This window comes from Hypomesus nipponensis, chromosome 10 (genome assembly GCF_054491055.1).
Source record: "Hypomesus nipponensis isolate SF chromosome 10, ASM5449105v1, whole genome shotgun sequence".
Lineage (NCBI taxonomy): Eukaryota > Metazoa > Chordata > Actinopteri > Osmeriformes > Osmeridae > Hypomesus > Hypomesus nipponensis.
Window position 1 is genome coordinate 6,909,248 of NC_140370.1, and position 24,183 is coordinate 6,933,430.

A 24,183-nucleotide genomic window follows, 5' to 3' on the forward strand; every position below is an offset into this window, starting at 1 on the left:
CTCTCCAACTGTCGGTCCCGGGAATTGACAGGCTATGCTGCGCAAGCACTGGAACGGATAGCGCACATTTCTTTCTATTCCATTTCTACAAATCAGCATTTTTCTGTAAAGTAGGCCTAGTCATATGTTTCCCTGTTGTTTATCTTGTGAATTCTAAGTGGCGTTAAAAATGGCAAAGAGCTCTGTTTTACTTTTCTACTTGCTGCAAGGATTGGTTCACCTCATCATAGGACAGCAACCGCCGCGCGAGCGCGTCGGCCCGTGGCGGCATAGAATTCAGTGGGAGAACAACGGTCAGGTGTATAGTTTGATGAGCACTGGATCAGAGTACCATGCGCCGGTGCGCCCAAGAAGCCAATCCAGGGTCTTTGTCAGCAGAAGAGATGGCACCGGCCATTCCGTACCCAGGGGAGCGCGTGAAGGAACATCTCAAACTAGAACCGGGCAATTGGATTCACATGTTGGCGGTGGTTCAAGGGACCGTAACAATGCTGTCGATCCCGGTTCTATTGGTCATGGACAAGACAATAGACAATATATGGCCGCCAATAGTCGCGCGTCAGGAGCAAGACATCAGCCGGAGCTCCCATACCGACAGGGAATTGCAGGGTCTCCTGGCGCACGGCGCTACACCCCAGAGTACACATACCGAATAAATGCCTCCACGCACGGAATTCTACCCGAATTCTCAGGGAGTGGGGTACAGAGAAGAGGGCCTCTTGCAGCTCAGAATGCGAATAGTGATGCTCAGTCGAGAGTTCCTACATCACCGTCCAGAGGCAGTGAGTCTGCGCCTGGAGAAAGTTACAATCAGGTGCGCCCGGAGGCGGAGGCATCTGTCTCTACACAACTTATACAAACAGAACACTCAAACTCGGAACATGTTGGCTCTGACGTTCAGGGCCCTGCCCTCGGTCCCGGTGAGAGTACATCAAACGAAGCCACTACTAACGGCGAAGAAATGGCCGGGGATGACCCTCGTAATCCATTGAAAAATCACAGGAATTCCGTTTTCTACAACATGTACCCCTCAAGGGGAAGATCAGTTGCGAGGACGCGTCGTCCACCACCTGGCACTGGATACGGAACACGATATTTTCAGAATGGTGAGACTGTTGGCTTATTGTTACCAACCATAAAGCCACAGGGTTTTAAAAGTTAGCTGTTCAGCACCTACATTTAAAATGAACGTTTATCTCCAACAGGACTCCCAGATCTCATTCCAGACCCCTATGCTATCCAGTCCGGTGCCTACATCCAGCGCATGCAGATGTACGCTCTGCGCTGTGCAGCTGAGGAAAATTGTCTTGCCAGGTAACTTGATTGAAGCTTCGTCATCCTTCTGACCTGTTTCGTTTTTCTATGTGACAATACATTGAACATGATCTATTTATTGTCCTATTCCTGTGTGAATGACTGTATTTCACAGGAAGGAAATGATCTCACCACACACTTACTGCATGAAAACATTTAAATGACATCGTCCTAGTTCAGACACGGACCTTATCTTATCATGTGTATACATATGTTTCCCCTGGTTTTCCCAAGGTCAGCATACAGCCCCACTGTGCGAGACATTGACTACAGAGTGCTTCTACGGTTCCCTCAGAAGGTAAAGAACCAAGGCACAACTGACTTCCTGCCTGTAAAACCAAGACACCAGTGGGAATGGCACAGCTGCCACCAGTGAGTATGTCCACCCCCCCCTGGCCCAAGGTTGGACCATTGCTCTCTATAACCTCCAGTCTCTAGTCTCCAACATGTCCCTAACTTTTCTTCCAACTCCCTCCAACTGTTCTCAGGCATTATCATAGCATGGACGCCTTCAGTAACTATGACCTACTGGAAGTCACCACTGGACGTAAGGTGGCAGAGGGACACAAGGCCAGCTTCTGCCTGGAGGACACTGGCTGTGATGCTGGATTTAGGCGACGCTATGCCTGCACTGCACATACACAGGTACTGTACTGTACTCTCCCGTGTGACCAGGATGTCAAGTCAAAGTCCTTTGTCTAATAATTTGTCTAATGACACATTGTTTGGTACAGGTGTATTTGGTATGTACATTTCATATATTTTCTTGTGCTGGGCAGGGGTTGAGTCCAGGCTGCCATGACACCTATGCTGCCAATATTGACTGTCAGTGGATTGACATTACTGATGTGCCACCTGGGAACTATGTACTCAAGGTAATATCGTTCATGTTGTTCTCTACAAATGTCTGTCAATATGTCTTTCTGTTACCTGCACATGGACCCAGCCATTTCCTCGATTCTTTAGGACTCTTGAAAATGGTGCTCATTTATGGTGTTTTATATTTTCAAGGTGACAGTCAATCCCAGTTTTCATGTCCAAGAGTCTGATTTTTCCAACAACGTGGTGAGGTGTGACATCACGTACACTGGCACGCAAGTCCAGACACGCAACTGTCGGGTAACGAGGTAAGATGTTTGAAATGAAAAGTGTGTAATGTCTGTACTAAGATTGGCATGCTAATCTCTCTCCTCTATTAACAGGGGTTGAAACTAAAGAAAAAACGTGGAACAACATTGAAGTGCTTTCCAGTGAGCACCTCCAAGTACTGTATACAGCAACAATATTACAGTTGTTGCTTTGTATAGAATGTTTTGTAAAATTGTGCAGCAATCCTTCCATCAGCGTATGTGTTACTAGATTGCATTGAGTATTATGTTTGCAAAATGTTCACGTTGTGCAAATGAAACAATTGTTATTTTTTGGTATTTGAATTAAATAGCATACATTTCACTACACAAGCTTAACAATTTGTATGTGACAAATCCATTGCATATGGCTATTTTTGTATTATATGAATAAAATAATTGTGGTACTGCTTGAATTTGAACTTATGCTTGAATGTTATGTTGCATTAATATGATAGTATTGACATGCATGTTTAAAAGATTGCAGTTGTGTTTAACCACTTGGTGGCCACATAAATTAATTGAAAGTGCCTCTTCAGCCTGTATAGAATATCAATTAGGTAATATATTTCCATTCACTTTGTAAGTGTGTATGCATGTGTAAGTGAAAGTATTTTTTTTAATGTAAAGTAATGTCATGTAAAATTGTATTTATGTGCTATAACCTATTATCATTGTAATTTTGTTGATGTTGTGCAAAACACAATAAACACAGTAAATAGAGTGTGTATATTACCAAGACGCTCACATTTTTGTCCCCTTGTTTTATGTGACAGGTGCTATTCAGACCATTATTGGAGTAAAGTAGGTGTTCCCTGCTCAGTCACAAATCTTTGCTGTCAATGTTCATGATTTTTTGCAAATTATATAAAAATCTTCCCTTCTTAGAAGGCATTTATCTACTGCATGATGCCTGTCTGTTTTCAGTTAAGCCTAGCTTGCTTGTTTGTTTGTTTGTGTTAGAAAGGGCACTGTAACGTTCGTATCTCTATACTATAGCTCAACTTAGCTTTTTAAATTGCTGCATTTATTCTCCTTCCATCCTTCCTGTCAACATTTGAGACTCAGGAGACTTAAGCTGGCTGGTTGGGTGCGTGCAGATTGAGCTTGTGCTTATGGGGGCCATGCCAGGGCCCCAGCAAACAGCCCCAGAGGCAGCTTGTGTTGTGTTTACTGACAGGGCCCTGTGAAGACAGAGGCTGAAGGATGTTAAACTGCCATGTCATATCCACTGAAGCCCCGCCAACGGCAGACGAATGAAAGAGACTCCTTTCTCTGCATTTTTCAAATGAAACACGTACCCAGTCTATATTTCTGACCACCAGTAGGGGGAGTGGGGAGAGGGTGGGGTCCTTGACGCTAATGAAGAACATGTATCCTTGTCATTATATCAGACATGTTGACAATAGAGGTTGAATGTGTTGTCTTCAAGCATGCATGGCACATCTGAAAGAGAGACATTCAATTTAGGTAGAACAATGGGCATTAATATCAACAGCAATTCAAATAGTTTACTCTGGACTCCACTTGGATGAGTCTGCCAGCATAGATTGTCTATGTTATTGAAAGAGTCTGGAAAGTTCTCCCTCGCTCCCTTTTAGTCAACTCCATTCCAGTCTGTCTAGGAATTCCACCCCAATATTTACAGATGATGACGATCTCAGCGAAGCACCACTTTATTGGTGGAGAACACTCTCGTTACACTCTTCCGTTCAGGTCAAAAGTGCCAGCAGTATTACACACTGAACATAGGGTTATTTGAGTAAGAGCGTTCAAGGTTCAGTACTCAAGGTTTACTGGGCTCCACCGCTATCTCACCCTTTCCTTGCCTTTTTGGACGGGCCTGTCATTTCAAACATGTCATGTTGGAGAGAAGACATGGGGCTTGTTTGCTCAGCTGTGGGGCATGCAGACTCCCCCACGCTGGCTCGCTCAGACATCTGGAGCACGCCTCGCTCATTAGCCTTGCACAAGCAAGCGCGACGGCGGGCCCACAGAGACGCCTGTGTTCGTCAACACCAGACCTCGGCAGAACCGTGTCACATCCAGCTCATCCGTACGGCCCAGTGTTCAGCTTCTGAGCAGGAAGTGCTGCGGTAGGTTGCCCACGGAGGAATCTGGTCTACCTCAGCGTGCCATCAGAGCTTCACCCTCCAGCTGAGTCCTGTCTGGAACGCTTACACTACAAATACTGCTGGTAAACATTGACATTCTTCCCAAATATACCTGCACGTAGGTGGACTATGTGTGGGGAAAGGTGTTAAGAGGGAAAGCTAGGCAGGATGTTAGCAGGTCAGATTTGACATATAAGGGGCACTGAGACAGTGAGGCACAGTAGCAGAACGTGCAGGCTCGTCTGTCCTCTCACTGGCAGGTTGGTTTAGGCACAGAGCAGAGAAATTCCTCAAGTGCTCAGTCATCTCATTGAGATGAAGAATAGTGCTGGGCTGAGCCATAACATACTGTACACGTGATGGGCCTGATGCAGGCACGCTCATATCCTTGCATGGGTCACTTATACAACTGGCAGACATCTCCACCAACATACAGTCTAAACATTGTCCCCGCTTACCAAACTCTGGAGACCATACATAGTCGTCATCTGCTGGATTCTTTCCTCTGGGAGGGAGACCTCTGTTAAAGTAGGGATAGGTGGTATAACCTGGTGTTGCAGCCCTGACTTTTATTGAGTTTTTATCTTCATCTTTTTGAAAGAAGGTTTGAGTTGTGTGTGGGCCTTCTCAAACCTATTATTTGATTGTTGTTGATTTATTCGATTTTTTAACATCCTGTGGATAATTAGCTTAAGGTTTCTCTGGTTAGGGTTTTTAAAAACATTAAACATAATGTTATCACTAAACCTACGCACATAATTGTGACCTCAAAGGACACAGCTTCATCGAAATTGCCAAAGTAGTCAGTCCCACTTTTATCCGAACCTTTGAGTTTTATTCAGCGGTTAATGACTTAGAAATCAACAACAGTAATCAAGCACTTCATTGTGACAGATGCTTTCCCGACATCTCTCAACTTCCAATTTGTCCCACTCTACCTGTTAAAACTGCTTCACTTCTCCCAGATTTGAAGGGGGTCTTGTCTTCTCCTGCTGTACCATTTAACCCAGGAACATTGTGTTAAGGTGACGTATGGTACTTGTTGCCACAGTTGTGGCTTGTGTCTGAGTCCCTACTTCAATCAATTTGGCAGTTGAGGTGCTTTCTCCACTAATGAAACATCCCTTGTCGCATGTTTTTGTGTTCCAGAATTCTCCACTGTTGACCCTTACATTTATGAGCACAGGGTGTACCTCCTAGCACCTTACTGTGGCTAGGCCCAGACATGCTCTTTAAGACTTGTTTAGTCTCAGTGATATCCCATGGTGCGTTCTTCCCAACAGACGCTGCAATCAGTAAGAATAAACAGTTGGCTGTACATTCATACCTGCAGAACAATGTCTTCAGACAAGCTCTTTACTGTAAGAAACAGCCTAGAACCCTATGAACTTTTCCCCTGAAGTTCTGACAATCACAGCCAGAAGCGAGAACAGACTGTTTGTCAGCACACACCTGCTGTATTAATAGCAAAGGGAATCCTATTATTTTTGAGTGGAGGAGGCAAACAGGAGGTGGTGGTGTACCAAGATGGGGTGTTGTTCTTGGTAAGGACTCTAGCGTACATACCAGAGTGATTCGACTGTTTACAAAGGAGGCACGGCCAAGAGGGCAGCTAGTGCCGTCTGTCTGAGGAGACGAATAGAGAGAATAGACAGCCTTGGCAGGCAGTTGGTTCAAAGCCTTGTGGGCTTTGGAGATCTGATGGTTTTCTGAGTACAGGGCCGCAATTTTGGTTTCATTTATTTTGATCTGAAACTATGTTTGTGCTTATTAAATCATGTTTGTTAATAAAGATACTCCTCTGAAAAATATAGAGGTTTAGTATTGATCTAGGTGAAAAAAAAATTCAGAACAGGCAGCACATCAATAAGTATGTCAGGATTTTACAGTATGCGTGTTGTGACGTTTAAGCCAATTATTCCAGTTACTTGCATGTTTCTTGATGGTTTGACAGGTAAAAATGTCAGTTGGTCTGTGACCTCTACCACTATGGTTAGACCTTCATTGGCTTAGCGACTACTTACAACCTCACCCCTCAACATCCGCACGCACATCACTCTTTCCTAGCCCCCGAGACAGCGGGCGTAAGTGTCGGTGGTCAGAGTTTGCACTTGTCTACATTGGTCATTCGTCAACACACCTTTACGCCAACTCTGGGAGAAATGCGAGACGCTGCTGGTCTTGTGTCACATTTGTGTGTGTGTGTGTTATTTTGTATGTGTGAGCGTTTGCGTGTGTGTTCGGATGTGTTTTGTGGTAAACCGCAGAAGGAGCTGGTGAATAGACATGGACACAGAGATGGGGGGGGGGGGTGTACTCTCGAAAAAGAAGCCTCTCGGGGTGAAGTGGTAAAAGTTTGAGACAACTTAAACAAACAGAACCACAGACGTTAGTCTGACGGGTGCAGCACACAGCATTGTCATCATCAAGACTGCCCTCTTCAGTTCATAGAGAGAAACAGCCTTAACACGTTGAGCTGTCTGAGTCACTAAGGGACACACACAGCCAGAACATAGCTTTCGTTAGAGACCAGAACAAACTGTGGGCCATGATTTCCTAAAGCCGAAAGGTAAAGCATTTGAAAAAGTCAAATTAGATCATCAGTCATGTTTATTATAAGATGCTCTGTTCCACTCTGTCATAAGAAACTCAACATTTTCAAAATGATCACTTATCATTTTGTATTTGGTATTAGAAAATGACAGACATGTCCACATACAAGTGCACATCTGAATCATAATGCAATACATTTCTACCAACAACCAGTTATTTTTCCATTTGTCTTTGGCAAGTCTCCCACCATACAGCTTAGAGGATGAAGAGTGGCTGGGTTAACACTGAAGGGCTCACAGCACACATCTCAGATGATCGCTGCACACGCTTTAAGTGTTCACTCTCTATTTCCTTGAAGTTTACTGTATTCTGCCCTGGTCTGTGTATTCCTGCATAAAATGTAGATTCACTCAACTTTATGGAGAGTTTTCCTTTGGAAATACCCCCATCTCCAGGCCGGGCCGGGCTCCTTCTCCACCCTGACATGTTATTTCTGTTGTGGCAACTCCTGTTAAAGACAGAAAAGAACCTTTTATAATTTGAGTTTATTCTTTACCATGTCATGCCATGTCATTTTCCCCTCTCTGCATAAGTACAGGTAGACAGAGTCATTCAGTCAGGTAGTCATTGGCTAGAGAACTGCATGTTTGTGAGTCTTTCAGCCTTGCCTGAATGAGTAGTGTCAATATTGAATAAATGTGATTGTTTGTGTAGCTCGATGTGCATGGTTGATTGTACAAAACAAATCATATCTCGGTACTCAGCCTACCATTCGACAAGTAATGACTCATTGATGCAGATGGTTGAATTATATACAATGTTTTTCTTTTGTTAGCATGTTTATTTTTGAAAGCTGATTTAATCTTTCTGATTTCATGCTGTTACTAAGAATGGAGAATGGGGTGAGACCAGCAATAAAAATGAATTATCATAAAAAAATTTGGTGGTTCATTGTCTGAAAGGGGCAGAAGATAATCATATTGATGATAATTGCAAACCATATGCAATCAAACCATATTTCAGACAATGACTCTAATTCGAAACATTCAAGTGCAGATGACTGGTCTTAAATAAAAACCACAGCCTTTGTCGCTTCTGGAGCTTGTCTCACTGTTGCTGAAACCTCAGAAAAACGTACAGCCATGGTGAACAACGTCTGATGTGCTTATGTTTATATGGCCATCACAAATATAACGAGGGTTTGCCTCATTCCACTCTGGCATGTGTCCAAAGTCTTTATGATTCAAACCAGATTGTACTTGCCCAACTTTGAGAAGGCCTTGAAAAACAGATTGCAGTTACACATATTCTGCACAAGAGGGAAGTATCCACAAGAAAGGCAGAAATCTCCCTCACCACCACGCAGTCATTTTGACTACCACCTACAGCAAGTATTCTCCAATTCATAGAAATGTTACAGTAAGTGTTATTTTCCTATATTTCTGAGTCAATGCTATTCAATACAAATCCTGGCCTCCACACAGAGGTGGAATTCTTAGTTAGTTGTGAAGACTCTGATGTTGACTCATGACTATAATTGTCTTCTTAATGTATCAAGTAACGGGGGAAGCAAGATATGTCCTTCGCTGGCAGTCTCGCAAGTGCCAGAAGGGATTCAACTCCCTCCAACGCATTTCGACTGAAGTCATGACAAACTTACTGAGAAGTGGGAAATCATGTGACATGAACGAAAGCAGACCCCGTGCTCTCAGACTACTCCACGCACTCTTTTCTCTCTCTCTCTCTCTCTCTCTCTCTCTCTCTCTCTCTCTCTCTCTCTCTCTCTCTCTCTCTCTCTCTCTCTCTCTCTCACACTCTCTCTCTCTCTCTCTCTCTCTCTCTCTCTCTCTCTCTCTCTCTCTTTCATGCATTTGTAAAGTCATCCTTTTGCTTTCTCCTTCCCAAACGTAACAACATTTACGGTAACATTTACTCCCTAAATCCATCCTCCAGTAAACTGGAAATGTAAACATTGTAAAGTGTGCCTCTGTAATCTTACCACAATTTATCTCCAGCCTGGTCCCTGTGAGACCACCTCGGAGTCTTCCCGTCTCGTGTTTCAGGCCCTGGGCCTCAAGTTTCCTGCTCCCCCCCCCCATTTTCTTACACCATACTGGAGCTCTGCCTGGGTTTCCCAGCAGGATATGGGGGAGTTCTGAGGAGGGTGGGTGGAGGTGGGGCCAGCCCCTTGCTAGTCTTCTCCACACGTCCATTGTGGGGGTAAGGGGGGGGTTTCTGACTCCTTGATAGGGAAGTACTGTTCCCCACTATGACGGTGGGGTCTAGAGTACGGGAAGGTGGGGTCGAGTCCAGCTGAGTCTCACGGTTGGTGTCTCGGAGTGGGCATGGGAGAGGCAGGTGCCCGTTGACGCCACGTCGGTCAGGGTGAAGGTCTTTTTGGGGGCTTGGCGGCATGACGCGGTTGGTTTTCACCACTGACGCCATGTAGACGGGGGACGGGGAGTTTGTCTGTAGAATGACCGTGTCCGCTGTGTCTCGCTGTGATTTCGGTGGCAGTGCTCCATTGGTCTTGTGGTTGTAAACTTGAATGTCACCCAAGGCTCCTGGGTGGGGGGTGTCTTCAATTGAACTGGGACTAGGACTCTCCTTGCTGAAGTCAATGTTAGCTGTCAGACGGTCAATTTGTTGGACCACCTAGAGGAGAATAACAAGCCTGTTAGGGAGATTGACTATGTTGTCCAGACCTTGAATAACAACACTTTTAATGTCACCAGGTATCTCACACTGATCTTTTCATCAGGGTCTTAAGGTTGTTTTATAACATGTTTCTACATAAAGGGATACATCGACATTTGGATACATCGTTGTTTTGTCCTTATTTGTACCCTGAAATCTGATGCTGGGTTTGCTAAATCAAGCATTCACGAGTTGATGTTGCTTTTTGCATCACCTCTGCAAATGGACACAGTAAAAGCAAACCATCATTTAGAAATGGTCTGGAGGCTTGGCTTGTTAATGTGCTGTGCACATCTCTGCCAATTTCAGCAGAGGCTTGCTGGTAAAAGGTCAGTACAAATTGCTCTAATTCATTGCAAGTGAGTCACAAACAATACTCCGACCTCTTTCATATCACATTTGCTCTGAGCAATCTTTTCTCTTTCTAACAGGACAATGAGTAGATGGAATTTTAAAACCATGTTAACGGTTCGAGCAGCAACAGAACATCCGAAGACACATCAGGCATCAAATCAAAATGACCAATCAACCAAATCAAAGCGAATGCAAGCATAAGGTTTAGACCTTCACAAAAATCCATCTCACCTCTTTCATTTCAACATGGACTTGCTTCAGATCCCCCAAAACCCCCTCCAAGTCCGTAACCACTTGTCGGATCTGGTCCCGGACAGACCCCCCCGGCCCCCCCTTCAGCCTCTCTGGGTCGGACCCCTGGGGCGTCACCAGGTCCTTCCTCTCGGGGTCTCCAGCGTGAACCATGCTCGGGCTGCAGGGAGGGAGGAGTCTGGGCCTTCTCAGGGGATGGTGTAAGTCCCTCTGAGGAACCTCAGTGGAGAAGAAAGACTTGTGAGAAACTTGATGTCGGCTGCAGCTTCCCTTTGATCTTCCCCTCATTTTGTTCCAGTCTAGATGGCTATCTCTGGTCTCCCCTGCCCGGGTGAACAAGGGTCTCGGCACGCAGTGTCCATTTGTCACGGCAGGAGGGGAGTGGAAGTGCTCGGGTACACGCGTGTCTGAAGGATAGTGTTCACAACCACCACACCCCCAGCGTTGCTCAGGTTCAGGCCTGTAGTTCACAGGCCTCGGCCTCAGCTGACCTTTGAACTGGACTGGTGGGAGGGGCAGCTGCGGCGCATGCCTGGCGTTGAAGGGGAGCATCCCTGCATCGCCACAGATGACACAGCCGCCACACTGTTCTCCCCGCACAGGCGAATAGTGTCTCTCCCCCTGGTCTCGGACCGCTGGGTAGTTGCAGTGGGCCGGGTGGAAATCCCAGGAGCAGCTTTGGCTAAAATTGTCCATTTGGCTGTACGGACCCGGCCCTGTAAACACAGGTCTCCTCTGTGGGCTGCGATGACCATCTCTTCCCTCCCTCTCCAGGCCAAAGTCCCCCCCTTCCACCTCATTCAGGAAGAGGGAGTGTTTGTCTGTCCGACAGTCCAGCAATGGGTGGTCCAGAGCTTGTTTCGGCGGAGTTCGGGGGTAGCCCAGCACACCAGGGTAAGGGGACCCATACTGGGCACAGTAGCCACAGTGGCACAAGACGTTCTGCTGCTGGAACCTGTTGTGTCCCGTCCGCGTGGAGTCAGAGAACATGTCAGAAACAGTCCCAAGGTCGCAGTGGAAAACGCCTTAGAAAACAACTGGTTTCCTCCTCCCCTCCCGGCTCTCCAAGCTAGCCATTCGCTCAAGCTGTTTTCTTCATCTAGCACTCACCAGCAGAAAAACTTTCTTCAGCTCCTTTTTTTCCCCCTCACCTTAGAGTTCCCTCCCCCTCTTCCTGCCCTTTTGTTTCTCCTTTTCTCTCCTCTACTTGTTTTTCTCTTTGCCTTCTCTTTCTTTTCTTTGACCCCTCTCTCGCACTTTTTCAACTTTTCCCTGCAGCCCTCCTTCCTGCTCGGGGGCCCCTCTCCACCTTCCTCTCTCTCTCTCTCTCTCTCTCTCTCTCTCTCTCTCTCTCTCTCTCTCTCTCTCTCTCTCTCTCTCTCTCTCTCTCTCTCTCTCTCTCTCTATCTCTCTCTCTCTCTCTCTCTCTCTCTATCTCTCTCTCTCTCTCTCTGTCTCTGTCTGTCTTTCTCTGTCTTTGTACCTCTCCCTCCTGGTAGTTCTGTCTCAGTTGCTGCCGCAGCCTTCCCGTCTCACTCAGCTGTGCATTTCCTGCGTTTCCTCCCCTCCACTCCCACCCCTCTCTCTCCCCTCCGTTTCTCTACCTCACCTCACTCAGCGCTCTTTTTTGGTCTCGCTCACACAAAACGGTAGCTTCCAGGACGGATTTTCCTCCCCCCCCTCTTTCTCTCCTTCCTTCACATGCGTTCCTGGATGTCTGTGTCTAGTCGAGCCCCCGGAACTGCAGCGGTGTGTGTCTCTACTCCGGCACAGGGATCATTAGCCCCAGCTAAAGCAACGGGCACTCTTCAATGAAACACTGCCGCCTTACTGGGATTCCTCAGCCTGAGACGGGAAGGGGAGGAGAGGAGGGAGGAGGGAGGGAGGGGAAGAGCAAGGGGTGGAGTAGACTCTTTTTTGCCTTTTTTTTTTACACACAGACCAAGCAGAGTATATGAGAGACGAGAGGCACTGCCTTTTGCAAGGAGGTAAAATTGTCATAACCATTCAGATTCTCTCTCTCTCTCTCTCTCTCTCTCTCTCTCTCTCTTTCTATCTTTCTGTTTTCCACTCTGGAAACTTTATCTCAATCTCTGGTTCTCTGGTTCTCTCACTCCTCTCTCTCTTTCTGGCTATCACACTTTCTCTCAAACATCTCAATCTGTATATCTCTTTTTATCTTCTATCTAATATGGTATGGTGAGTTCCCATACACTTTCACACTGATCTGTTGAGACAGCTGGTATGTCTGGCAAAGCCCATTTCTCAAATTCTGATAAATATTGTGCTTTATTGCAATACACAGTTTTTCATCCAATGCTGTGGGATACTGAGGTCCCATTCTAATAATTTCAGTACAGCTAAACACAGTGTTTAGCAAATACTTACTCTGAATTGACACTGACTGAAGACGGCATCTTATCATTTCATACCTCTGTCAAGTATAGATATGCACAATCTACGTCTGAAGAAAGCTCCTTCAAAACAACGTCTGTTTGTATATGTTATGTAACACATAGACAGCTTCAGGACAGACCAAGACCAGCTCACATATCTTTTGTTTTCAAAAATAGCACAGCAACTATTGTATTGTGGCTCTTTGCTCTAAATGTTCAGGCCAAGGTATTTGTTTTCAAAGAAAACACAGCTGACTTTGAAGACAATGGCTTCAAATCGAGAGTACTGTGAATAATAGCAAAGGATGAAGGGAATTTATACAGCCATCCTGAGCATGGGCAATCTTGTCATAGATGTTCTGATGAGGAAATAGACAAGAAAACAGACATTTTATTGAGCAGACATTGATATGCATAACCACACACGCACACAAGTGAACACACAAACGAAGGAAAATAAAAAAAATTACACACATACACACTCACACACATAGATAGTTTTTCCCCTTCCTCTCAGACTATGTAATACACATAGTGTGTATTGCGTGCACGGGGGTGTGAATTCAAGTTTGCGAACATGTTTGTTTGTGTATTTAGCTGAGTGTATTTGTGTTTTTCCACACAGGTGCTTGACAGAGCTGCAAAGCAATCTCATGAGTTTACCTGTGTGTACGTTTGTGTGTGGGTGTGTGTGTGTGTGTGTGTGTGTGTGTGTGTGTGGGTGGGTGGATAGGTAAATGTCTGTAGTGTGTGCTTGTCTGTGTGTATGTGTGTGTGTGTGTGTGTGTGTGTGTGTGTCGTAATGTTTGTGTGACTGTGTTTGTGTGTGTTTTTAAGAAGGCCTGTCTGCTTTACTGAAAAGGGAAAGCTACCCCCCTGAAGGCTTGCTTGTGCCACTCTGGTTTCTCAGTGCATTGAGTCGGTCTGTCGGCCTCTCGCCTGACTGAACTGCTGGGGGACATGCAAGAGGTAGAGTAAGCAAAACGCTTTTCATTTGTATGTGCGTCCTGGATAAGGTCATCCTGACCTAGTAAGACAACGGATAATGAAGCTGTCAGAGGACCATTACAGACACCTCAGTAGGTTAGACAATGTGTTGTGTGACCTCATTACTGTAAAATGCATAGGATGCCATAATATACCCTTCATGTACTGCATGGGTGCTGTATATGTCTCCAGATGTCAATGTGAGGTAATATGGTCATTAGACATGCTGATGTGCTTGTATAGTGAAATCATAACACTGTTGGTGACAGAGTCACTGCCAGATGTTCTCACGTGTACTCTCACTGTGTGCTTCGATGTTTTAATGCAGAGGCTATTCATGTGTACCTGCTATGGAGAAGTCCATGGGATGTCAAACACCTTTGTCCAAAGTGACATTTTAACTTTCTCTGCCCTCACAACCCCCTTTCACAAATGTAGTTGTTTCCAGATGATAGGTGAGTAGTCATGTTGGATGTACGTTTCCATGGAAACCTAAGATCTGAGAAACTTGCGACGTAAGAGGGTTTGTGAGAGTGATCTAGAAATAGTATTTTGTCAACGGCCAGGCAGCTTTACTTTGAGTTGTACAAAACTGACCCTCTTACTCACAACAAAACATTAGCCTCACAAACATTTAAGAAGAACATGGAGAACAAACCAGTGGCATCTCTGGGGTCTTTTCAGTTTCATATGACATTGCAGGAAAGTCCCAACATGCTCTCTGTTTAGGGACACAAAGGATGTGTTGTTCTGAAGAGGATTATCAAACAACGGACAGCTTCCAGCCAAGACATCCAAGATTACTCAATCCACTAACGAACCAAACACACGCATGTAGTTTGAACATAACCTAAGCCCAGAGTTAGTATCAGAGTTATACTGATCACTTGAGTTGCCCTTACAGCTTTAACACAGTAATCAGCATACTGGCACATATGCAAACACTCATGTTCTAACAAGATTGATTTTCGTACGTGATCTGACTCACTGTAGGGCATGTGCTGTGTTCGTCAAAACCTCTCTGAAAAATACAGATAACAAGTACTTCTTTTAGCTAGCAGATGTGAATCAAAAAATGTCTGTGCTGTTATACTAGATGAGAATACTGAGTACTGTAGTCAAACTGTGACACTAAGTGTCCAGGTGAGCCTGTTGCCATGGCCAACAGTGAAATTATGCCTTGAAAAAAGGGTTCAAATCTCTCCCTCGCTCGCTTTCTCTCCTTCTTTCTCTCTCACCCAGAAGATTGCAATTACTGTATTTCCCGATGTGAACACTTTGAACACAATTGGGGACATGAAAAAGCAGACAAAAGAAGACTTGGTTGTGTTGATGGAGCACAAGGACAGTGTATTTTTAGCACAGTGAGTACAGGAATTATCTAAATAGGGGCTCCAGTAGCACAAACGACACATTGGTCATATAAGACACTGTAAGAGAACATGTCAGCTTGCCTCATGATACATCCTGGCAACGATAAAGTGTGGCCGGAACAGGGACTGCCCATTCAAACAATTATGTCAGTGCAATGGGATGCAAGCCCCAGGACATATATGGTGACATGGACTTTTTTGTAACATGGGTGTTAGTTTCTCCAAGATAGTCTTGTATTAGATAATATATTATTCATCCAGACGATCATTATTGCAAACTCATCACGTAAGGGTGGAGGCAGAGCGATGTGGGGATATCAGAACTTTCTTTCTCATCAATTAGTTAATTTGTTTTCAGTTCAGTAGTTATATCATTAGACCAAGTTATGAGCTACAATACATTTTAAGCCCGATGGCAAAAAGATTGTTTTTTCATTTTGGAATTGGCCGACCCTGTTATGTTCTAGCAACATTCATTAACTTGGGACAAAAGAGTTCGGTCTATAAAAATCGGACAATTGTGACACTCCCACTGTGTGATATAGTTCATGGTCATTACTTTGTTTAGCACTAAAAGCTGGGATTATGACACACTGAATAGCTGTGAGATCTTAAATGGAATTGGATTTAAAAGAAGAACTACTTATCCAAATGTGTGGTTTCATGGAGGTAACTCAGCACAAATGGGCAGTGATGGAAGAAGGCTGGCCTTTTTTCTGCCTCATCTTTCTCCATTAGGGTTGAATGGTAATATTGATATTTATAGAGTGTACTATAGAGTGGTAAAAGAGTAATAATAATGTAGTATTTATATGGTAATGAACAGTATTTGTTGATCACGAGTGATAAAGCTCAAAGAGGTAGCTGAGCTTCAGACATTAGCACATTTCTTTTCCTTATGTTGACAGTCCCTCAGACACCCCTGATAGTATCCAAATAAACTGTAATCTAACTGTTCATCAATAATCCTAGGTCTCATCCAAATTCAAAGAAGTATTTTTTGCTATGTAGTCATGTTCGATCAAGAGATTTCCTCACAAGAAAAGGAGGCAAAGTGAGATGGCTGAGGATTTGAACAGTGTTGAGTCTGCGAGAAGACAGACAAGGTCAAAGAACGGCTATTCATCACAGTGCATCCCTGAGAAAGTTCCACGTTTGCTGAGATGTGTTCCCAGCATAGCTCTGAGAATACATATCAAAATGATAAACCCAGCGTGTATACTAACAGTATTAATAGTGCTGAGCAATCCCTCATCAAAAAGAGATGGGCAGTTATATACGATGTGTGTTGAAGCTCATCCAGAGTGGCTCTCTGGGTTGTGGTTAACCTCAGTGTGCTGACACAGTCTTTGGGCAAGTCTCCAAAGAAGACCAAGCGCCTATTATCTTAAGTGGCAGCATCGTATTATGTGTGTGTTACTTCCGTTTTGGAGCTTTGTCAAGTTATCTCTTTGTCTTAGGCAATTTCGGTTTGTAATTTTATTGATAAGTTATTTACAAAGGTTATTTACATAAGGTTTTTCCACATAGTTGGAGGTATTAGGGACGATTGCAGTTATTTCTTCTGTCAAACATCCATCTAAAACTAGGGATTTTAAATCTGTCTTATATGTTTCTATGAATAGGGAATGGCATTGACAGTAATGACTAACTCTATCGACTGAGAGGAAAATTATCTATGACAGTGTATTTTTGTGTTTTTGAAGTTTTGGATCAAACTTTGACAAATCTCCATCTTTCCCACAGCTACAAGAGAGCACTGTCTGTTGCCATAGAAATTACATTTTACATTACAAAAAAACATATATATATTGAAAGAAGGAAATGTCCAAGGGAACATGTACACTGGATAGGAGTAAGTAATGCACTGTCACATCACAAATATATTTGCTGAACATTAAGAAAAAGCAGTGTACATTTTTGCAATAGTTGATGTGGTGAACTTTAAACTGTAAATTGAATTGATTGGACTGATATTCAACCTTCTGACAACGGGAATGCAAACAGCCTATTTGTTGAGAAATTCAGTGTCAGTATTGCTTAGCTGAGAGCAGGAGGGCACTGTTCTGAATGTTGCAGCATTTACCTTCGAAACTCTCCTAAGCTGTGCATCTTTGAATGACAAACCAGAAATGTTTCCCCTCTCTCTCTCTCTCTCTCTCTCTCTCTCTCTCTCTCTCTCTCTCTCTCTCTCTCTCTCTCTCTCTCTCTCTCTCTCTCTCTCTCTCGCATATGACAGTTTGGGTTGAGCAGTATTGCCAAAGCAGTCCATATTGAATGGACATTTTAACATATATATACAGTAAAACCCATATACCAGGGTAAATCTCCTACAGTCAATGGAATTGGCCTGTGGTGACATAGGTGTGGAGTGTTTTCAAGGCTGGATCCAGCACACCAGACAGTTTGTCTTTGTTCTTTGCTGACAGTACTACAGTTTTTCTGAATTGCTAAAACTCTATAACCCATTGGCTGAACAAAGTTATCAGTTGACTAAACTCATGTAGCTATTTGTGTAGTCTGTGGTCAGTACCTTAAACCATTTCACATGGTAAAACACAATTTGCAAATCTCACATAGACTTTTCAGCAAAACTCTAAACACATTCTCATTCTCAAAACACATTCTACACTCTAATGAACATGTCATCCATACTGGTAAACACAAATGGCAACAATCAAATACAAATAGAAAAAACATGTCATTGACTAAACACAACCACTCAAAATGGATTTCACTTGTTTCAAATGATGTGACACAACCAATATAAGCCAGTTCAGAGAGCAAACAGGTTGTTGAAGGTGGGAAAATATTCCTTGTGATGTCAATGACCCTGACCCAGCCCAAAGACAAGAAGAAGCACATTGATCACATGTTTACTCCTTTGATTTTTGTCCCTTTTACTGTATAGTATTGTATACTGTAGTACAGTGCATTGTAGGCTCTATACTGTACAATGAACAAATGGTATGGCCCTGAACATTGTACTTTCCATTTGTTACAGTAACAGTACTGAATGTTCAATAGATTTAGACTGGTTGCAGGTTCATATCAACAAAGAACAGGAGTGAGTTGTGGGTAGTGAGATGCAGGGTATAGTACTCCGATATATCGGCCAATATAGAATATTACGTAATGAAAAAGAAAATCCAGAAACGTGTAACAAAACAAACTGATTTGCCTAACATTGTGCCCGACTCGTGTTGCCAACAGGGACTTTGTAGAGTGCCCTTTGGTGACAAACTATGCAAGGCCAGTATAGTACTGTATAAGGATACAAGGAGGAGAAAGAACAAGAATAATTGCAAAGAGCAAAGTAGAGTAGTAATTTCTGATAAATGTTTTCGTTCATCAAAAGACAGTGACGGATAAATATGAAATTAGTTTTGAGATTACGTAAAAATGTTACGTTCTCCTTGAGAACTATATGTTTTGAATAATGTGTTTTAAATTTTTTGGTGTATTGTTTACCGACTGCTTGATAGTGTATATCATTGTGATCACTTTGTTTATGATTTGAGAGCAGTGTTTGATTTTGAGCACAGGTAAATCTGTTTTGAGGTGAAAGTTTGAGTTTGAGGACAGGTAAAACTGTTTTGAGGCGAAAGTTTCATTTTGCAAGAGAATTCAGAGGTTTTGTAAATAGTGCTTGAAGATGAGGTTTTGTGTTTACAGTTTTGAGAAAATGGGTGACTGTTTCAAGAATGTGTTTTAGCAATTGTGAAAAACTGTAAGTTGTGATGGTAACTGTAATATTTTCCAACCAAATCAAATGCACAGTATTTGTAAAGCCCTTTTTACAAGCAATGTCACAGGGGGCTTCACATACAACCTCAACCCTCAAGGAAAACTCCAAAATTCAGTGTTTCAAAAATCCCAAATGCATTTTCTTTATTGCTACGTAAATGCATTTACTGTTTATACATGAACAAATGTGTCTTTACAAATAAACACATGGCCTGGATGCTGTGTTCTCCATTTTTTGTGTTGTGTCTAATGATTGCTCCATAGTGTTTATATATTGATTGGTTGTGTTTATGATCTGAAAGCATGGTTTGATTTTTAACACAGGTTACATGGTTTAGGAGCGAGTGTTTGATTTTGCCAGAAGAATCAGAGATTTGGGAAATTGAGTTTGAATATTTGGTTTTGTGTTTACAGTTTTGAGAAATTGATTGACTGTTTCAAGAAATGTGTTTTAGCAATCATGAAAAACTGTAAAGTCTAGATGACTGAGTGGGCCCCATATCTCACTTCCATAGAGAGCAATAGGCTTGATGATGCTGTCGAATATTTTACACCAAATATTAATTGGGATGGTTATTTTATAAAATCTTTGTTTTATTGCATAGAAAGTTCTACCAGCTTTGCCTCAGTAAAAAGATTTTTTGCACTTATTAATAAGCAGTATGCTCATCCTGTCCAGTTCCTACTCTTGACCATCCCACAGTAAAACAATGGTTCTTTTCTGAGCAGATCTTTTGCTCACTGCTTGAGTCCAACAGGAAGTCAGAGGAGAAGCACATAGTCTCCATGACATCACCTACACCGGACGAAGCTCTTTTTCCTTACTCGTCGTCACCGAGAACATCTGAACAATCAACCGTTAGTGCCTGAAACTTCCAGAAGCTGTCTCCCTTCTTTGCAAGGTATTTGCATTTCAGATCGTTGTTTTCCCTGAGCCAGGGTCTCACCTGGAGTTGCTCAGCCAGCACACGCACGCTGTGACGAACACAACCTGCGGTCTGAACTCTCCCCAGCAGAGGGAGACTTCACCTCCTACAAACTGTGTCTGTTACTAACTTCCTTGGATTCAGTGAAGTCCCAGATTCTGGACACCAGCATCAGAGAAAGGTCATTTTTACCAATCAAAGACGCAGTAGTTTTTTGGCTTGACAACGAAATTCGCTCGACCACGAAATACACGCTCCTTTTACAATTCAAGGAGGGAAATGCCGTGTTCCCTCTTAGATTTAGAATATAACTTTCAGCTTCCAGTGAAGTACAGTCCTGAATTCAGAGTCCAGCAGTCAGATGAGATTTACATTTACATTTATTCATTTTGCAGACGCTTTTATCCAAAGACTTCCAAGAGAGAGCTTTACAAAGTGCATAGGTCACTGTCTGATAATAACAACAAGATAGCCCCAAAACATTGCGAGTAGCCAAAACATGAAGCACACATTGTGAACAACCAAGTGCCAAAGGGAAGAACCATAAGAGCATGTCGTTAAACAAGTTACAATTAAACAACATGAATTGCTATAAGTGCAAGTGTATCTGGGGAAAAGCAATTAACAGTCAAATAAAATATTTCAGATATGAAACTGTCAAAAATATTTCACAGGTTCGTCTTAAAATGGTTCAGTCAGTCTTTCAAACGTGTTGAATCTGGGATTCAGTGAGTTGATTTACTATCATTGTCACATGTGATCATTGATTGGTGTGATCAGTGCCCGTGGCTTGCACTCACAAAGTACATATTGTGATACAGCTGGGTTTATCTCCCTTTGATGTTAGTCCATGATTGTTAATCTTTGACTGTACTGAGATCTTTATCAGAAGTCTAATTCTACCTTATTACTAAGTCTGTCTGACCTAACATGACCTGGTATAGACATAACGGCATTGAGACATCTTATAGACGTCTTATTAACATTTTCAGTTTTTTCCTTTGTATGCAAAGCACTCATATATTCGCTATTCATATTCCGTTCTCCAACACAGCGCATGTTGCACATTTTGACCACTAAGTGGCAATGTTAAAACTGTCTCACTAAGATGATAAGGCTGCAACACGTGCTTTGCAGAATGCTTTGTCATGTTTCTTGTGGAGGAAAATACAGTTTAACTGTGCTACTTTGTCATCGCCCACATTCCACATTTGTAGTTCATAATTGAATTGTAACAATGAGGTATCAATTTCAGAAGCAAGGATGACATAAAAGCTGCCGTAATGACAATCTGAGTAATCATGACTGCCATGATTTGATTGTAATGTGCAGAGTGCCTTTCACGGGGCACTCTCATGGAGATGGTTGTGCAGTCTGTAGGACTGTGCTGTTGTACCAAGCCCCGGATAGATAATGGACAGGGAGGAGCCGTGGAGCCAAAGAGCCCATTAAGCTAGGGTTAATGCATCCAGGACACCTTGCAGTGCTCCACTGAGCTGCCCATCACTTCATACTGGATCTAGTTTCACACAGGGAGCCTCCTTCTCTCACTCTCAGTTCCTCTGTTGTAAACTTAGGAAGACAAGTATAAAAACTGAAGGGGTCAAGTGATGGGTCAAAACAACATGAACCGCTCCCCTGTCTTCGTACATTGCTTGAGCATATACAATGGCACCAGACAAAGTTCCAACACACACCAATCATGAGCTGACCATTGACAAGGATGCTGACAACCTATGTGACGCTATAAGTGGACTGAAAAACCTTTATGGCTGCCGAAGGTGATGTAACTATGACTGCAGACATACAGGAATACAAGTTGGAGTTGAGGCCTGAAGACATATAACATTTCAGTTTTTTCAACTGTCCCTCGGCGGGCATGAGCTCAATCTGCGGTTGAAATTGTTTCGATGGTGCCTTTGTTCTTGGGTTTCACAGTGTTTTCCCCCTTGCTAAATGGACTGGGTGCATTAGGGCTAAGAGAGGAGCACGCTGCAGAGTGGTCTTAAAAGGTAACATTAAAAAACCCCAGACAGCTTATCCTTTGTCAGCTCCCTGCCCTGGTGTAGAGAGACAGTGACACGTACCGCCCTTGTATGGAAGCGAGGAATATCAGGTTTCACACCCTCAAATCAAAACAATTATTCAGACCGTGTTGTGAGAATGGAGGCATTTTACAGGCAGAAGGGACATGCAGCCCTCGTTCTGATTCTCTGTCATGTCTTCATGCCCCCCTCTTTCTTTGTCTATCTCTTCATTCACTCTATTGCAATAGTTGATGTGAACTTTAAACTGTAAATTGAATAGATTAGACTGATATTCAACTTTCTGACAACTGAAATGAAAACAGCCCTTTTGTAGAGAAATTCAGTGTCAGTATTGCTAAGCTGAGAGCAGGAGGGGACTGTTCTGAATGTTGCAGCATTTACCTTTGAAACTCTCCTAAGCTGTGCATCTTTGAATGACAAACCAGAAATGTTCCCTCTCTCTCTCTCTCTCTCTCTCTCTCTCTCTCTCTCTCTCTCTCTCTCTCTCTCTCTCTCTCTCTCTCTCTCTCTCTCTCTCTCTCTCTCTCTCACACACACACACACACACACATGTACACACCGCACACACACAATACACCGCACACACACATTCTGTGGGGAAGGAGTGACTGTCTTGACACACGTTCAACTAGTTTGTACCACTAGTATGGTAGGAGGGTGTGTAAATTCCTCACCTGTGGCCGTCCTCCCATCCCTCCCTCCCTCCTCCCTTCCCCCTCCCTTTGCCTCTCCTTCACACGCACTCCCTCTATTCCTTTCTCCCACACACCCCTCGTAGAGCATATCTTCAGGGGCTGAACCCTTGTCTACATAGGAGCATTCAGCTGCAAAAAGATCTACCTGACATAATCCTACTCTATTTCCAGTTATCCACAGTGAATATGTCAAATTTGGTGAGTCTTTTTTAACGCAATTCTCTAACTGTAACATGTCTTTTTAATGCAATTTTAAAAACGTTGTCATCATCTTAAAAAGAGTTACAGTGTAACACACACTGTGACTATACGTGCAGAGAAATTCATACATAATTACATTGAATATGAGATTTTATTAAATGTGAATAAAAGATACCGTAGGATCTAGATTCTAAATGCATGCACTTCTCTTAGACAGTAAAAGAACACTTACCAAATTAACTGTAATATTAAGTATCTACACAACAGTAATTGTTATGTTAAGTAAAAAATAAATTAAAAAAATAACGTGTACATATATTAATCTAGCAAAAATCACAGAGACATGTGCTTGTTTATGTAGATAATACATTTCTGGACTGCACAGATTATACTTTATCGTTTAAATGAATCAAAACAGTGTTGTCATTGTGAAATCATTGTGTGGGACCAGGGTAGGTTTCCGTTGTTGACTTAATCCCAATAGGTTGGATTCTACTTCGCCAGAGGAGCCAGCGGCTTGACAAAGGCTGCAGCTGCTTCTGTTCTCCAGAGAGGGTGAGAAATGACAGACTGGCTCAGGTAACTTCATTTTGACATAGATACCTTTGAAACTCACCCACCGTGGAGTAGGAGACGTGTTTCCAATGCTTAATCCCACTGTGGCATCTGAATTTAAATTCACAAGGGTTTGAAGATGTATCCAGTATGAGAAAAAAAGGGGAAATGAAAAAGTGGAAAATAACAATACTGTACTGGCTTGTTCCTTGTTATCTTGCAGGTTCCTTATAGTCTTGTCTGAACAGTGTCCCACACACTGTGTATTCTTTAGTTTAATCTTGTATCTTGTAGGAGTAGGACTTCAAATCATAAATGGCAAGTCATCTGATGTTAGTATTTGACTATTGTTCCAATGTGTATTATTTCGTCATTATTATTAAATGGTCAGTTTGGATTGTGTGGGGGTAACTGGCCTGACTGACTCCCTCGTGTGTGACACCAACCCTTCATCTCCAGCTTCCTTGAAAAGGTTTCTACCGCTAGAGATGCCGCTCATGAGCAATGATGTCATGACATCTCTATTTGTCGGCTTAATAGTTTACTGTCAAAGCTGACCCCTTGTCCTGGGGCTCAGACAGAATATCTGAGTTTGGAAGACCAGTGAGGAGATTCCTGCAAACCATCGCCAGAAGAAAAGGATGAAAACATACACCCTGGATGAAAGAAAACCGATACGAATCTGTGTGTTCTTTTTGCATGCTTACCCAACAACCCTCTTTTCTCAGAACTCAAGCCTTTAACGCTCTGATCACAGAACACGACAATAGCGTTATCTTCATGTAAGCCCAACATCTGAGAACAGCAGGTAAACCATGTCAGTTTGGTAGATCAAATTCAATGT

The 24,183-nt window shown here is 43.1% G+C and overlaps 2 protein-coding genes across 2 annotated transcripts; one reads left to right on the top strand and one right to left on the bottom strand.

Annotated features, from left to right (window-relative positions):
* The first annotated feature begins 24 nt into the window (after positions 1–24).
* Positions 25–3,188, top strand: loxl5b (lysyl oxidase-like 5b). Its single transcript, XM_084707308.1, has 7 exons — positions 25–1,106; positions 1,206–1,314; positions 1,549–1,686; positions 1,803–1,959; positions 2,094–2,189; positions 2,326–2,441; positions 2,517–3,188. The coding sequence occupies exons 1-7, from the start codon at positions 170–172 to the stop codon at positions 2,521–2,523; spliced, it is 1,560 nt and encodes a 519-aa protein (XP_084563434.1). The 5' UTR covers positions 25–169; the 3' UTR covers positions 2,524–3,188.
* A 3,959-nt stretch (positions 3,189–7,147) lies between these two features.
* On the bottom strand, positions 7,148–12,209 carry LOC146271141 (uncharacterized). Its single transcript, XM_084706566.1, has 3 exons — positions 10,391–12,209; positions 9,108–9,763; positions 7,148–7,616 (listed from the first exon to the last, which is right to left on the bottom strand). Exons 1-2 carry the CDS (start codon positions 11,399–11,401, stop codon positions 9,212–9,214), a joined length of 1,563 nt encoding a protein of 520 aa, XP_084562692.1. The 5' UTR covers positions 11,402–12,209; the 3' UTR covers positions 7,148–7,616; positions 9,108–9,211.
* Positions 12,210–24,183: the final 11,974 nt, after the last annotated feature.